Consider the following 16,261-nt stretch of genomic DNA (forward strand, 5'->3'; position numbering starts at 1 on the left):
GTTGTTTTGGGTTTTTTCTTGACCGCCTCCGTGGTGTAGTGGTTAGAGCGACCGCCCGGAGGTCCCCGACCGCGTCATACCAAAAAACGTTAAAATATGGTACTTGTTGGTCCCTGCCTGGCGCTCGGCATTAATGGGAACAACAAGGACTGGTCGGCTCGGAGTCAGTATAATGTGTCTGAGTGGGGTATTAATGCTTCACTGCGGCATGGTATCTCAGTGGGCGAACACTATAAAACCAGCTTCAGTCTGGGATTGTACAAGCAGCCCCACATACACGTACACACGCATGCACGTCGTCATATGAGCGAATTATTCTCCAGCGCGACGTTAAACCCAATTTCACCTCACCTCACCTTGTTTTTTCTTGTTGGTCACTTTACACTGAGTGAGTGAGCTGGGTTTTGCGCCGCTTTTAGCAATATTCCAGGAATATCAAGGCGGGGAACACCAGAAATCCATACATTGTATCCAAGTGGGGAATCGAACCCGGGGTTTTGGCATAACGAGCGAACGCTTTAACCACTAGGCTACCCCACCGCCCCTCTTTTTGGGCAGACAATAGTCACTGGTCATTCAGCTATTGTTGTTTTTTCAGAGTTTTTTCCTTGTTAGCCATTGCGCACTGAGGATGAGTGAGTGAGTTTAGTTTTACGCCGCACTCAGCAATATTCCAGCAATATGGCGGCGACACTGAAGATGAGTATGTGATAGTATTCCATGACATGCAAATACAGACTGACAACTGGCATAAATTTCCCCATTTGTTTAATCAACACAAGAATGTTTAAATACAATAAGTTTCAGTTTTCCATTTTTTGATTACACACACCCATTATATACTGAATTTGATGAACGCGGAAGCTCCACACAAAATGGGGGCGATGGGGTAGTTTAGTGGTTAAAGCGTTCGCTCGTCACGCTGACGACCCGGGTTCGATTCCGCACATCGATCGGCACAATGTGTGAAGCCCATTTCTGGTGTCCCTCGCAGTGATATTGCTGGAATATTGCTAAACGCGGCGTAAAACTAATCTCACTCACTCTACAGAAAATGAACCGTGTAACCTATTCATTCACCATGCGGTTACCTCCCTACTTTTATGTACATCCTTGCAAGCACGTTGAATTAGCCCTTTCTCTATTTTGCATGTTAAAAATATATTAACAACATATACCCAAACTGAATTGTCACAGACATTCTGAGCAATCTATATAGATTATGAATAGTCTAGAGAGCTCTACATGGCAGAGCAAAACGCTTTGAAAGGAGCAAAATGGATTTGTAGAACAACAAATTTCACCGTATATATTTTAGTATGCTCGACCAGATCAAACTGTGAGCATAAAGGAAAGAAAGCTAATTCTGACACAGGGGTATTACTGTTGTAAGCTGTCTGGTAAATTGTTCACGGCTGTTTTGAATAATCGGTTTTAGACATGACTGCATGACGTCAAACGGTTTGAAACCTGACCCGAAACAGATAATTATTCATTTCGCTTTATTCAACATTCGACATCTGATTTGGGTTTTGGGGCTTGTGTAAATTTCTTTCGCTGCTAGATAAATATTAACTTTTACAAATCAATGGTTTCGGTAATGGGGTGATATTGAGGAGGATGTTATTCGTATTTTCGTAGTTCATGGCCATTAAACCTGAATGAAGGAGGTCAACTGATTGTAAGTATAAGTTCAAGTACTCATTACAAAGGTACTTATAACCAGGGATACTCTACAACCTTATATAGTCTCCCTGTTATAACACAACAAAACAAAATGGCGGCCATTTTGATTTTTTTTCCAAAACAAAAATATGTCGAATAATTGTTACATCCATTAGCAATACACAGAAATCAAAATTAAAGTGCTCAGATTGATAGTAGTAAAACTATCCATGATGAACTTTGAGGTGTTGACGGGCAGCAAACCAAATGTGACGAAAATGCTCGCAAGCCCCAAACACACACACACACACACACACACACACACACACTACACACGCACACACTAACACACACACACTATATACACACACACACACTAACACACGCACACACGCACACACACACACTAACACACTAACACACACACTAACACACACTAACACACACTAAAAAAATTAATTGATACCACAATCTGAGAGTATTACAGGCCTTTTTATGAGCCCAAGAGATCATACTGACTGATAATAGTGTCAAACAAAATCAGTACTGGCTACGATTTCAAATTATTCAGCTGCCTCCTCCTGGACTATTAGCACCAGACACAATATGGGCGACTTGCATTTCAATGACCATGTATAGAAAGATCGTTAATCTAATGGCATTATGTTTGAGAATATGTGAATACAAAGCTTGATCATAAGGTAGATAATTGATAGCGTTTTTCAAAATTGTACTTTAAGTTGATTTACGGAAGCCTCGTGGTGCCTACATTTGATACCATAAATCATTAAAACAAAAATAGAATTGCACCTCTTATGCAGCAACTTCCAAAAGGAAACGGTTTTTAGATGCTGTTTGGTGGCGTTTTCACGATCTAACCAGTGTATTCGACATTGTTTCCGACTGTAGCCTATTCATGTAGATCGCTAAGCGGCCACTGCCGTACCGCATCACCCAATGTGTCGTTTGACGTTTCATATGTGCATATGAATTTCGTGCAGCACGTGCCCTACAGTCTCACTGGTTCACGGTGGACAAGAAGCCTATGATGAAACGGCCTTGTTCTGGTTATAAAACTTGGATCGACTGTAGGAGGGCTGGTTGATGACTGAGTTGAGCGTTGGACCACTATATGCTCTGGGTATATGTTTTTCACTCTAAACCACACGTCGTCGTTTTTGTTGAACGCAATAACTATAAGGTGCTGGTCTGTAAATAATAGAGTCTGGACAATAAAATCCAGTGATCAACAGCATGAGCATCGAACTACCCAAATGGGATACAATGACGTGTCAACCAAGTCTGCGAGCCAGACCACCTGATCCCGTTAGTCGCTCTTACGACAAGCATGGGTTAGGCTACTGAAGATCAATTCTAACCCAGATCTTCACGGGTATGAGACTATCAAGTGACGAAGCAGACAATCCAATGACACGGTTTCGAGTTTGCTGATTTTGTAGAAATGCTTCTTCTAGCCCGGAGTTTTGTTGAAAAATCCCATCATAAATTTACGTACGTGTTTATAGTAGAGCTCTGAAACATCCAAAAGTACATTCGTACTCAGTACTGATATTGCTTATGCCTAGGTCACATATCCATTTTTACCATGAAAGATAAGTTTACGATGCCCGGTCGGGCTGAAAATCGGCAAAATTGAGAGATACCCGACGGGAACTGGACGATCATCGGCTGTTTTTGACATTGGAAAGACCGATTCTGTCGGGAATCGATCACTACTCGGATTGTTCCTGTTCGTTGTCCGTGCGAATAAACCAATCGGAAGGTGACCAACCATAGTCTGGACATGCATCGAGCAGGCGCCGCACGGGTATCCTTTAGACACTGGGAATCTTGACGTGCCTGGTCCGGGGTATAAATAATGATCTGAATGGGTTGAGCAGTATATCAGGATGCCTGACCCACCACACTTGCTGAGACTGGCCCGGCTCTGTATGGAGTATGCCAGAGCCCCACACTTGCTGAGACTGGCTCTGTATGGAGTATGCCAGAGCCCGACACCGTCAGAATGTCATTCTAGCAGCGTTGTTGCAGGAAGAAAAGAGGGTGACAAGACTGGAGCAGCGTCAACGGCGGTGGTTGATCCGGCCTTAGCTGTTGCGTCGTCCCGAATACGGCCAGTTCAATAAGGGCAGAGTTACAGAGGGAAAAAATAAACAAACATCACTGCAGTTCAATAATTTTATAAGTGAATTTACTTTACTAAGAAATTGTAATCCCAAATATAACGTATGTTACATTTGACCACTTTCTAAATGGCATTGCGTAATCAGACCTTTGAAACATGAGGTACATGTGCCCCGGGCATAAGACTGCAAACTGTCCCAGGAAGTCTGAATGCAATAGATTGCCTAGATCAGGTACCGTTATCGATGAAAATGATGTAATTAGCGTTACCTAGCTGGCATTTCAAATCCATTGTAGGGGTGTTGGGGTAGGCTATTTGTTAGCGATTACTCGTTACACTGAAAACCCGGGTTTGATTCCCCAAATGGGTACAAGGTGTGACGGCCATTGCCATTGCTGGTGTCCAGCACTTTTTGGGCGGAAGGTTGGGTGGAATAAGCTCTTTCGTCTCGTTGTGTTATCAAGAGTGACCTACGTTGGACAAGAGGACACACGGGGATTAATAATGATATGGCCCTCGAATAATGTTTCGGGTGTGTTGATGTGTTAGGTTTTGGTCCTGTTAAAACTGTTATATCTTTCTGATGACCGATCAGTATGACTTTTGGGGAGAGTATGTATGTAACACGAATAAATGGCGTAAGGGGCGGTGGGGTCAGCATAAGTAGGTGAAAGCGTTTGCTCGTCACGCTGAAGACCCGGGTTGTCGATACTCGATTTATTACAGACCACATAGGGTACAATGATTGAAGCACCTAAACATTTCATTTTGGTGTCCCCCGCCGTGATATATGTATTGCTGTGAATAAATTGCTAAAAAGCGGCGGAAAACTCAAACCTCACTCACTCAATGACTATAAATGGCGACGACAGTTAAACAGTCAGTATCTAAGATGCAGGCGGTAGCCTACCTCTTGGAAACTGAAGGTCGAGTTCACTTGGTGGGCATGCTGTATTTATCTAATTTAACAATTTAGATTGATTAAATTTAAATGGCATTCTCCTACAATCATTGAAGGGACCCACACCAAATCATTGTCAACTTAACGAAAGTACCTTTCAATAGACCATATTATATACGCTAAATGCTGGCAGTGCAACTACAAGATGTCTGCGTGAAGCGAGACAAGAACCTTCTCAAAGTAAACGCTTCCTTTATTGGAAAATAAATCATGTCTGATACTATGATAACATTATCGAGATATATGCCCCGCATGTCCGCTCAGTTGACACTAGTAAATGAATGTCGGCATTGGATGGGAGATGTGGGCGGGGGACTAAATTGCGCCTTGAGTTATTGGGGATGTTGTCGTCGTCGTCACTGAAGTGGGATCAGTGTTGCTCCCGGCTCCATGCAGTCAGTCAGACTTATGTTTATGTGCATGTAGTCTGCCAGTCTTTTTTGTATTGCATGTGGGTAATATACCACCTAAATCTATTGGTATGTTATAATCTAAATTGGGTTAAATTAGATGAAGGAATTAAGAACGGATGTACTCAAGTCAGTGTTTGGAACCCGTGAAGGCCCTGGTTAGAATTGTTATCCAGTAACCCATGCTTGTCGTAAGAGGCGAATAACGCGATCGGGTGGTCAGGCTCGCTGACTTGGTTGACACATGTCTTTTCATCCCAATTGTGTAGATCTATGCTCATGCTGTTGATCACTGGATTGTCTGGTCCAGAATCGAGTATTTACAGGCCGCCGTCATAGAGCTGGAATATTGCTGAGTGCGGCGTAAAACTAAACTCACTCACTCAGTGGCCAGGAAAATCATTTATACAGACATGAATGATAAGAATTATATAGAAGTCCTCATAACTCCATGCTTGTCGTAAGAGCCCACTGATATGAATCTGGTGGTTATTGCGTGTCACCGTTTCTCATGATATCTGCCATTGGTTATGTGTCCACAACAGTTAGCTGGGATGTGAATTGCTGACCAAGGCCTTAAAACGAACTGCGTTCATTCCTGAATTGCCCATTCTGGTATTCTTCAAATTTACATTGTTAGTTGTTTTTATTATGCAATATTTTATTATAGTAATAGTCTTTCGTTGTCGAAGGCGCCGCTGTGCAGAGTTGCATCCATTAAGCGGCCTTCGCATGGCACACTAACGTTTGACAACACATGTTAGTTGAAATTTTAAAAGTTGTCAAACTCGCGTTTTCACACGTCAAACGCATGTTGTCAAACTTTTGTGTCATTTGAGCGCCATGTCTCTATCGGTGCGGTCAGGTGACAATTTGGTTGACTGCGATTGGTTGTTTCTGATCAACACGAGTTTGACAACACTTTACACGTCAAACTCGAGTTTGACAACGCCGAAAGTTTGATGGAAAAGTTGGTGAGAATAGAGACCGATCCTTTTTCTCGACAACAGTTTGACAACTCTGAAATTGGTGTTGGTGGCGAGTTGTGTTGTCAAACTTTAGTTTGTCGTGTAAACGCCGCTTTAAGCAAACTGTGATCGTGGGTTGAATCCTCAAGTAGGGCGGTTGGGTAGCTTGGTGGTTATAGCGTCCGCTCGTTACGATGAAGACCCGGGTTCGATTCCCCACATGGGTACAATGTGTGAAGCCCATATCTGGTGTCCCCCGCCGTGATATTGATGGAATATTGCTAAAAACGTAGTAAAACCAAACTTAATTACTCACTGAGTCCTCAAGTTGTCCTTATTCTATTGGAACTACCATGACCGTGCTCGTGAGTTTCCCAAAGTGATAAAAGTCAAATACTTACAACAAAATGTTCCTGACAGATTAGGCTGACACGCCGTGAAACAAGTATAACATTGTTCAAAGTGACGTTAAATATCACTCACTCACTCACTCATTTACTGAATCTCCCTTTCATCCGCCCACTTATTTACTCTGTGACTCCCCCGCTCATTACAGTCATTACCATATCAACAATAGTTATATTCATGCTATATAATATTACATTCGACTGCATAACACTGGCTAAAAAAAACCCTTCAGCATTATATGTTGGGACAAGCGCGCATATGTATATCAGATGTACGATATTCTATTTCATTTTTCACCGAAAATGCATTCTTAAGTAATTTAGACACCAATCAAGATAATATGTATTGCAGATGCAATGTTGCAGAAAGGTTTCATTCACATTGTAAAAGCCGGAAGGTACAAACACCATGCGTAAAACAACATTCGATGGCATACAATTTCAAGTGGTAAATATATTTTATAAGGAACAACTACCTCTAGTTCACAAGTGCCTTTAACACGGCACGCAGTGTACCTACTGGAAGAGTGGGCGGCAGTGCTAGCAAGCAAAAGGAAAGGCTGTTTCACGCCATACGTTGAAAGAGACCTCCAAAGACCAAGGGAGATTACTCTCAACTAAACACAAATCTCGAAAGCTCGGTCAAACGTCGTACTTATGGTCGACTTTTTAATCGCCCAAAACACCCAAATACGAGGGTTATTGGTTAAAAACAATTTTACATATAAATCAAGTGTTTAATCACACTTAAGAAGGACGAAGGAAATTAAATGATACTGATGTGATACCAGTGCATGTAAAGACAATTTAGTAAGAAAGTCAAATAAATATCCTCAGAAATCATCTTCTGAACTGGGCTCCGTTTGTGCAAATCGCAAGTTAACACTGCGCAGAAACATCCTAGCACTATTTTAAGAATCCACTCGAACGTTAGACCGGAATCTGAACGTATTTTTGTGATCTCTTCCAATCCATCGTAGGAACATGCGCGAACCAGTCTAAGACAGCACGAAATGTTGCGAGATTAGCAGCGTCTCCATAACAACCGTTGTCTAACACAAACGACGCCATCTTGTTGTTTATTGCTGACGCAAATCTCACGACTCTGCTGTCATTTCGCTCTGTGTTCCTCACATCTGGTGAATTGTGCATCATGTATGCTAATGCTGCCAGGGTTTACCACCAAGGTATATTTCTGTGTTCTTTATATCCTCCGTTTTCTTTGTTTATGCTTTGAATTCCAATGTTCTAGTCTAGCCTAGGGTCACAAAAGATAATAAGTGATTCCCTGAACTTGTCTTCTGTATAAACTGCAATGTTTGTTAATCAGTAGTGGTGGTCCGACTAATTGAAATAATCGAGGATTGGTCGCAGTGACCAAACGACCACGCAATCGATCACATTTTCTCATAATCGAACACAAACGACTTTGGAACTAGATTCTACTGTGTTGACGATGGAACATATCTCAGAAGTTGTCAGGGCCTGAAAACGTGTTTTAATCTTTAGAAAACTCACTTCAATTACTGAAAAGTCGGACTGAATATTTCTTGAGGACTCTGGGAGGTTTGTGTTCATGATATGTTAGTCATCCCTTTTAATAGGCAAATTGCATCAGTTTACATTGGATGTGGAATTTGCGCAATTTCTAAATATAAAACAAAACACAACAGAAAATCTCGTGTTTTTTTCTGTATACTTATGTGCATTAACAACCTGAACACGAACATCTGCAACCCAATGACGCTAACCATTTTTTTCGGTGATTGCACGCTGGTAATGAACCAATGATTAATTGTGAGAGTTCAACCAATTCCAAACACTATTAATCAATTGAATCAGAATACCCCGTTCCTGTTGGAAACCTCTCTTCTGTAATACATGTTAGCGTAGCTTTCAGCCATGAGAGCCATGCTAAGATACACAATTACATGTCAGAGAGGTACACAAAGTATGTGATTTAGACTACCGGTTGTCCGACTTTCATTTTTTGTAAAGTCTTGGTGCCTCATTCTGTGTGTGTAAGATGGGACTCAGCCAAAAACTACTAAAATCTGTACCTTCGTAAGAAAGTGTAATCCCAATAGCCCATTACATAGACAATCAGATGGTAATGGGTGCCTGTTTTTGATGTTGTCGCCCCTGACAATTTCAAAGGACTGGGTTTATGGTACCTGTGTATGTCTAGACTTGTCATGAATCTCTGTATTTCCAATATTCTTAATTGCTTATTTTCCTTCCGCAGGTCAAGTCAAGCTCCACAAGAAAGTATCTCCTGTGCAGATGGTCTCCCCTACCTCTGCTCCTGCCTCCACTCCTGCCTCCGCCCCTGCCTCCATCCCTACCTACACTCCTGTCCCTCATCCAGTAGGTTGTATGTAGTGACTACTTGAAAACACCACAAGGCTCCCTACATCCATGAACACCTTGAATTGTAACTTATTATTGTTCAATTATATAATTCTTTCACTAAAAGATAATTGTCCTATGTAGTTTTGTAGTTTACATGGTACATTGAGTGCTTTTTCTGCCTCTATGGTCCTTTGTTTTATGACTTAAAGACTGGTTTCTGTCTCCCCTCTTAAGTGCCCCAATACTGAGTGGATGGTCCACATCAACCCCCTGTCTGTCCTGCCCAACCCCCTGACCTCTGTCCCAACCCCTAAAAGCACTGCCTACATGGAGATTGTTCTTGTGGACGAAGATGCCTTGAAACAGCCACGATCATGTGTGCCATCCTTGTTTAGTTTTCTCAAGAGTATCTTCACTGTGTGTTAGGTGAAAATGCACCTACTAATATGGTCGACACTGGGTGTACTGTGTCGATCCCTTTCAGGAACTTTCGGACAAACCTTTTGGATATTCAATTTTGGACATTTTCAACAGTTATTGGTTATATGAAACAATGATAATGTTAATGATATCTATTAAATATATCAGTACCTCAACTGTAGTTCAGTTATTTATTCATCCCCTGTAATTTAGTGTCTAGGTGATATCATCGTTCAGCCACTTCCATATATGTTTATTTCATTACATGTGTCTCATTTTTAAAATGTGTTTTGATATTTCTTCATTTAAGGATTTTTTGTAAGATATATTCACATATTAATCTCACAAGCCTTTTTGTTACCTATACAGAATGAGATATCCATTGATGTAATTTGCAATTGGTCAGAAACATTTGATGAGCGCAGTGTTAAACAATAAACAAACAAACAAACAAACAAACCAGAGCATGTAATAGAGTGAATACAATACTGGTGTACATTACTTTGGTATTTTATGTGTGTTTCTCTTAAGCATTACGATACCACTTTTTGTTCTTAAAGTTTTTGCCTAAATCAGCACTTGAGAGTCCATGTAGGATTTTCTTTCTGAAAAGTGGTTTAGGGTCCATTTATTCCAAATGTATCTTTTAATGATAAGTTTGTTTGCTGTTTTACCCACACTTAGCAAGATTCCAGCTATCATCATCATCATCATCATCATCATCATCAACTATGAACTTATGTAGGGCAAGAATCCAGTCAGTATAACTGCTCAAAAGTGCTTTGAGAGGATGCATGTCACATGTATCACCAATGTCCACTCAGTCTAGGCCTATGTCTTTTGAGAAAAGGTGGGTCTTGAGATTGGTTTTAAAAGTGGCCAAGTTATTTATAAGTACATTACAGCAGTCTATATGACAGAAGTCTGTAAATAATCGAGTCTGGACCAGACAATCCAGTGATCAGCATCATGAGCATTGATCTACGCAATAATTGACATGTGCCAACCAAGTCAGCAAGCCTAACCACCCCATCCAGTTAGTCGCCTCTTCCGACAGTCATGGATTGCTGAAGACCAATTCTAACCGGATCTTCACAGGTACCTTTATTAATAGGGCAACATTTCTTTATGCACCTCCAAATAGAGGGTACTTTAATGACATGCATTGATGCTCACTATATCAATCACTACTTTGTCTGGTACAGATTCGATTAGTTCCAGTCCACAGTCATCTTCATCTTGGCGTTTCTGAGTGCAAACTTAAGCAACAACTACAGAAATATAACTAAATCACAATAGCAAAGACATCAAGTTAAGAGATGTTTAGATCCACTTTCGCCAATGCCAACAGACATAATTGAGAAGCCATTTCATGGAATACCAAAAGGACGCACTTATATAAGCGCTTGAATATGACGGCCAGTGTTACAAGAAAATCAATGTTTCAATGTTATAGCGTATAACAAGGAACACGACAAATTCTCATGAATACATTCAGTTTGACCACTGTTCGGCTGGATCGTTGCATTAACCAGACTAGTGGTCACTGATTGTCCGAGCCAGCCCCATGGCCACAGTCCCATTAAGGTCTCGAATGTTCATTAAGGCGCGGACGCGTCCAATGAGTCCCACATCGCTTGTTAGATCAATCCAAATCAGCTTTACACTTAACTCGTCTTGACTGATGTGCTTTGGGTTAGTCAGTCATACATACCATAGCGTAAACACCATTGATGTAACCACGAATAGCACAGTCGTAGGGTCCGCCATTTGTACATGAGGTCTCGTCGGTGGCAGCATATACGTAGACAAACATCTATTTATAGACATATATTGCAATGGGTTAGTGAGTATGGTTTTACGCCGCTTTTAGCAATATTCCAGCAATATCAAGGCGGGGGACACCAGAAATGGGCTTCACATATTGTACCCATGTGGGGAACCGAACCGGGGTCTTCGGCGACAGAGCGAACGCTTTAACCACTAGGCTACCCCACCGCCCCACATATATTTCAGAAAAAAATGGTTTCTTTGTTTTCATAAAATGAAACGGTGGTGATTTAGACTGTCCACATGTTCTTGATTTGGTTGTCTATTTGGTTGTATTTGTATCAGGGGCTGTATGACACACTAGTGTCAGTGTGGTTTTGTTTTGTTTTCCACAAAACTCCCAATACTGTTTAATATGTAAAGAGTATGTTATGTATATCTTTATACAGTTTTGGCAATGTTTTAAAAAAGTTTCGCGTACTGCGACAGTTCGGGCAGGTTTTCGGGTTGGTGGGGTATTCTTGTGATTAAAGCCCCCGCTCATCACGTTGAAGCCCCGGTTCTATTCCCCACATGGTACAATTTGTGAAGCACATTTCCCGTGTCCCTCGCCTTGATATTTCTGAAATAATCAGTAGAATCGACGTAAAACCATACTCAGTAGCTTAGGGGCAGATTTTCCACACGTCTGTTTTATACTGGGACAGTGTTAATGATTCTACATTTTATGTCCGCTTCTTGTTTCGTCACTGTAAATCCCCAGATGTTTTCATGTAAACCCCCATGACAAACAAAAGAAATGGCGTGTTTAACATGTTTCAAAATGCTTTCAATGTTTAAAAGTTTCAGTTGATAGGCACACTTTTCATGTCACATTAGAGCCGTTTTGATTGTGTCGTATGAATAGGAATGTCATAATGTTTTGTAATTTTCCACATTTTTTAACCCGTGAAGATCCGGGTTAGAATTGGTCTACAGTAATCCATGCTTGTCATAAGAGGCGACTAACGGGATCTGGTGGTCAGGCTCGCCTACTTCGTTGACACATGTAATCGTATCCCAATTGCGTAGATCGATGCTCATGCTGTTGATCACTGGATTGTCTGGTCCAGACTCGATTATTTACAGACCGTCGCCATATATAGCGGGAATATTACTGAGTGCGTCGTAAGACTAAACTCACTCACTCACTCCATATTTTATATTTGTTTAGCTGGCTAGACACCTTTGTGTGTTCGCGTATATCTGTCTATTCTTACTCAACGAGGGGCGGTGGGGTAGCCTAGTGGTTAGAGCGCTCCCTCGTCACGCTGAAGACCCTGGTCCGATTCCCTACATGGGAACAATGTGTGAAGCCCATTCCTGGTGTTCACCGCCGTGATATTGCTGAAATATTGCTAAAAGCGGTGTAAAACTAAACTCACTCACTCACTTTTCTTCCCCAACGGAACTGACGCGCAAAACTGTGCCATGATTTCCTGTCGATCTTAATCAGATCAGTTTAATAATATTAATGTAGATTGTAAGAACGATCATGGGTGCTAAATGACAGTCAGCCCCAGGCAGTGAGTGAACGAGGTCACGCGAATTAATCGAAAATAACTCCAATATCAGATTTGAGATGTAGCAAATGACCATTTGACAGACAGACATGGCTAACGTTTTCTCGGGTCTGTATAAATCATTCTCCCGATCGTGTGTACATTTTGTAGTGGTCACCACAGGGCATAACGTGGTTGGGGTGCCCGTCTCACGACGTTAATGGTGTCGTGGTATATAATGATTACCCCCATGCATAATTCATCGTATACCGCCATCGACATTAGCTTTCTGGAGATAAGTACATTGTACATGTCTCGTGGTAATGTCGTCAGTCTGACAGAAGACGCAGATTTGATGGAGTTGGAGGTTGCTGATGTACCGTATTGTCTTCAATACAGTGTTCGAAATAAACGTTTGCCCGTAGGTCAGTGGCATGTAGATTTTGTGTCAGGTCAGTTTTAAATGCGCATGCGTCGTTATGGCCCTCTGTAAATGTACGTAATTTACTACAAGGGGATTTATTTGTCATAAGTTACAACCTTTTGGGTTTGGGGTATTTGGTGTGTTAAATGAGTGAGTTGGATTTTACGCCACTTTTAGCAATATTCCAGCAATATTAGGGCGAGTGACATCAGGAATGGGCTTCACATATTGAACCCCTGTGGGGAATCGAACCCGGGCCCTCGACGTGACGAGCGAATGCTTTAACCACTGGGCTACCCCATCGCCCCAGTGGCCTGGAGAGTTTAGTGCACCTTCTCAAGTGCGTGGGTGCGATGGTAGCCTGGCATTTTTCATTTAAAATTTCAATTACTGCTTGAAAAATGTCTGATTTAATTATAATTGATTGCCTTTGGGTGCATGAAAGAATCAAAGTTATTTGAAATTAGAAATTTTTGCTTTGATTATAATCCGTCCGCGAGTAATATTCAGGTTATTATAATCATGGCCTGAAAGTGATGGAGTCTGCATGGGCTGGCAAACCAGTGGTTGATACGATACGATGGGTAACGTCCGGGGTAGTTAGGATAAATTAGCCACTGAGCCAGGTCGATACATTTGAGTCGCTTCTTATACCCACAAGCGAATGAATGAGATTTCACGAGGCTTTGAAAAGTGTTTCAGTTATGTCGCAACCTGTCAGCGTGATGAACACCGGAAGTGATGAAGGTCATACAATATTCTTATCACTTTGAACCCCAAAGAGCAGGGTTACGGTATTTGCGGCGGTATGAACCCATGATCATAATGCTCTGGGGGCAGCGGGAGTAGCCAGGTGGTAAGAGCGTTCGCTCGTCACACCAAAGACATGTGCACAGGTTCGATTCCCGACATGGCTGCAATGTGTGAAGCCCATTTCTGTTGTTCCCTCGTGATATTGCTGGAATATTGCTAAATGTGGCGTAAAACTAAACTCACTCACTCAGTAGTGCTGCTTGCACGTCCAAGGGACGCAACTCTGCTCAGTGATTTGCAGCGCCAGACGACAGGGAGATGTTCCTCAAGCAGCAACAGATTGCTCGGGGCATATTCAAGCACGCGTCTTCACGTGTCCCTGCAAGTGGACTCACTGATTTGTGCAGTTTGCGTTTGTTTGGAAATATATAAAAAAATTCACCAACTCAAGTTATGGGGTACACGAACAACAAACACGATTCTGGTTAGTTTAATCAGGAATCTATGGTAAATGTAGGTTTGCGTGATCAGCATATATGTTGGTCTGAATATTTCGCCTGCAGCGAGACAACGAATGGGAATTTGTGTCCTCCTGTGACCTTGTAGAAATGTCATGTAATCAACAATCACTTCTGGGCACCAGAATCGGGACAACGCTGGAGGTGGCCATGCACCGGGATATGGATGAAAAGAAATGTCGCCAGTACTTTGACGTATTGTCATGTGGGGAGTAGCTCTAGATAAAATAGAGGACATTTGACATTTCTAGTAAAATGCCAGGTATATATTTTCAGGAAAATGTAGTTTGTCTCTAAATGCATGATCAATAAATAAATACAAGTCGTCTTTTCTTTGGGCAGTGGGGTAGCCTAATGGTTAAAAGCGTCCGCTGGTCAGGCTGGAGACCCAGTGCAATTCCCTACATGGTACAATGTGTGAAGTCCATTTCTGATGTACCCCGCAGTGATATAGCTGGAACATTGCCAAAAGCGATGTAAAACCATACTCATTCTTTTCTTTTGTAATCTGTGTATTTGCCCTTTGTGGATATAATATTCTGTATAAAAATCCAGTTTCAAACATTGTAATAGTGCGCTACCAATGTATCCATTGACTTGAAGCTCCCAAATGTGTGTACTTTCACCTAAACCTTGTTTTGTTTATGTGCTGATGTTGTTTATGCCTTTGGATTCCATGTAGAGTGAAAGATGTGGTTTCTTGGGGTGAGTTTTCAAGGATGCTGTTACCTTGAAAATATTATTAAAAATGTCCCGCCAATGACTGCTGTGATTGTCTGATCAAAACCTTTGAGTCATTTAATGATAAATATACAACCTGAAATGTCATTATCCCCTACACTTCAGAACATGATACATTGCACACCTGTCAATACATGATATATACAACCAAGGAGAATGATAGACAGGTGCTATGTACACAGCAGGAAGTAATCAGCTGTGGGCAGCAGTGAATGATCTCTCATTATTTCATTGGTTAATCGCTGGTCAATTAGTCTCCATCAGGAAGGTCAGATAGTAATGGACATGAGTCAGTTCAACATTCTTAACATATTAATCCCTTGTCAACATATTATATATGAAGTACTTTATACCAGGAATGCAAAGTGCCTTTCAGCAAATTAATGACTGAAGGAATTTAGAGAAAACCAACATTCTTCACATTCACATTTGTCAATTTCATGACAAGTTATTTGGACAATTTACTTCGTTAAGAGAAATTATGCCCATTATGAGTTTCCATTTGAAATGTTCAACTATACAGCATATTAAGCAATTAAGTTGACCAAATCAGGCAACTCATTTCTTATTGACATTTATACCAGACTCAAAATGCATAAAGACAAAAATGTGATTAAAATTACTATAATTTTTGTTTTATCGTAATTTTGCTCCTACACAAAAACTGTCTGATTTTGATAATGTTTCAATTTAAAATTTGTAGGCAAGTAAAACTGGGTTTAATGCCAGATTATAGATTACTGTGCTCATATTAAATACATTTCCACAGTTTAAGGGGCGGTCGGGTAGCCTAGTGGTTAAAGCGTTCGCTCGTCACGCCGAAGACCCGGGTTCGATTCACCACCTGGGTACAACGTGTGAAGCCCATTTCTGGTGTTCCCGGCTGTGATATTGCGAATTTGCTTAAAGCTGCGTAAAACCAAACTCACTCACTCCACAGTTTAACATTGATTGCCCACTCCAACACTGTACATTACCACTGATCAGTGCTTGTTACTTCCCTTTGATGCTGCGTGCGAGGCAGGGTAATAACAAGTACCATCTTTTAACTTTTGGTGGACAGGATCAGGTGAGGTGAGGTGAAATTGGGTTTAACGTCGTGCTTCCAGAATATTTCGCTCATATGACGACGTGCATGCGTGTGTGTGCGGCTGCTTGTACTAGCCCAGACTGAAGCTGGTTTTA

The 16,261-nt window shown here is 41.4% G+C and overlaps 1 protein-coding gene across 1 annotated transcript; it reads left to right on the forward strand.

The window, feature by feature from the left end:
- Positions 1-7,619: 7,619 nt before the first annotated feature.
- LOC124254122 (WW domain-containing adapter protein with coiled-coil-like) lies at positions 7,620-9,495 on the forward strand. Its single transcript, XM_046687997.1, has 3 exons — positions 7,620-7,744; positions 8,803-8,924; positions 9,144-9,495. Exons 1-3 carry the CDS (start codon positions 7,711-7,713, stop codon positions 9,333-9,335), a joined length of 348 nt encoding a protein of 115 aa, XP_046543953.1. The 5' UTR covers positions 7,620-7,710; the 3' UTR covers positions 9,336-9,495.
- Positions 9,496-16,261: the final 6,766 nt, after the last annotated feature.

Source organism: Haliotis rubra, unplaced genomic scaffold (genome assembly GCF_003918875.1).
Source record: "Haliotis rubra isolate DU_JTF1 unplaced genomic scaffold, ASM391887v1 Scf564, whole genome shotgun sequence".
NCBI classification, from domain to species: Eukaryota; Metazoa; Mollusca; class Gastropoda; order Lepetellida; family Haliotidae; genus Haliotis; species Haliotis rubra.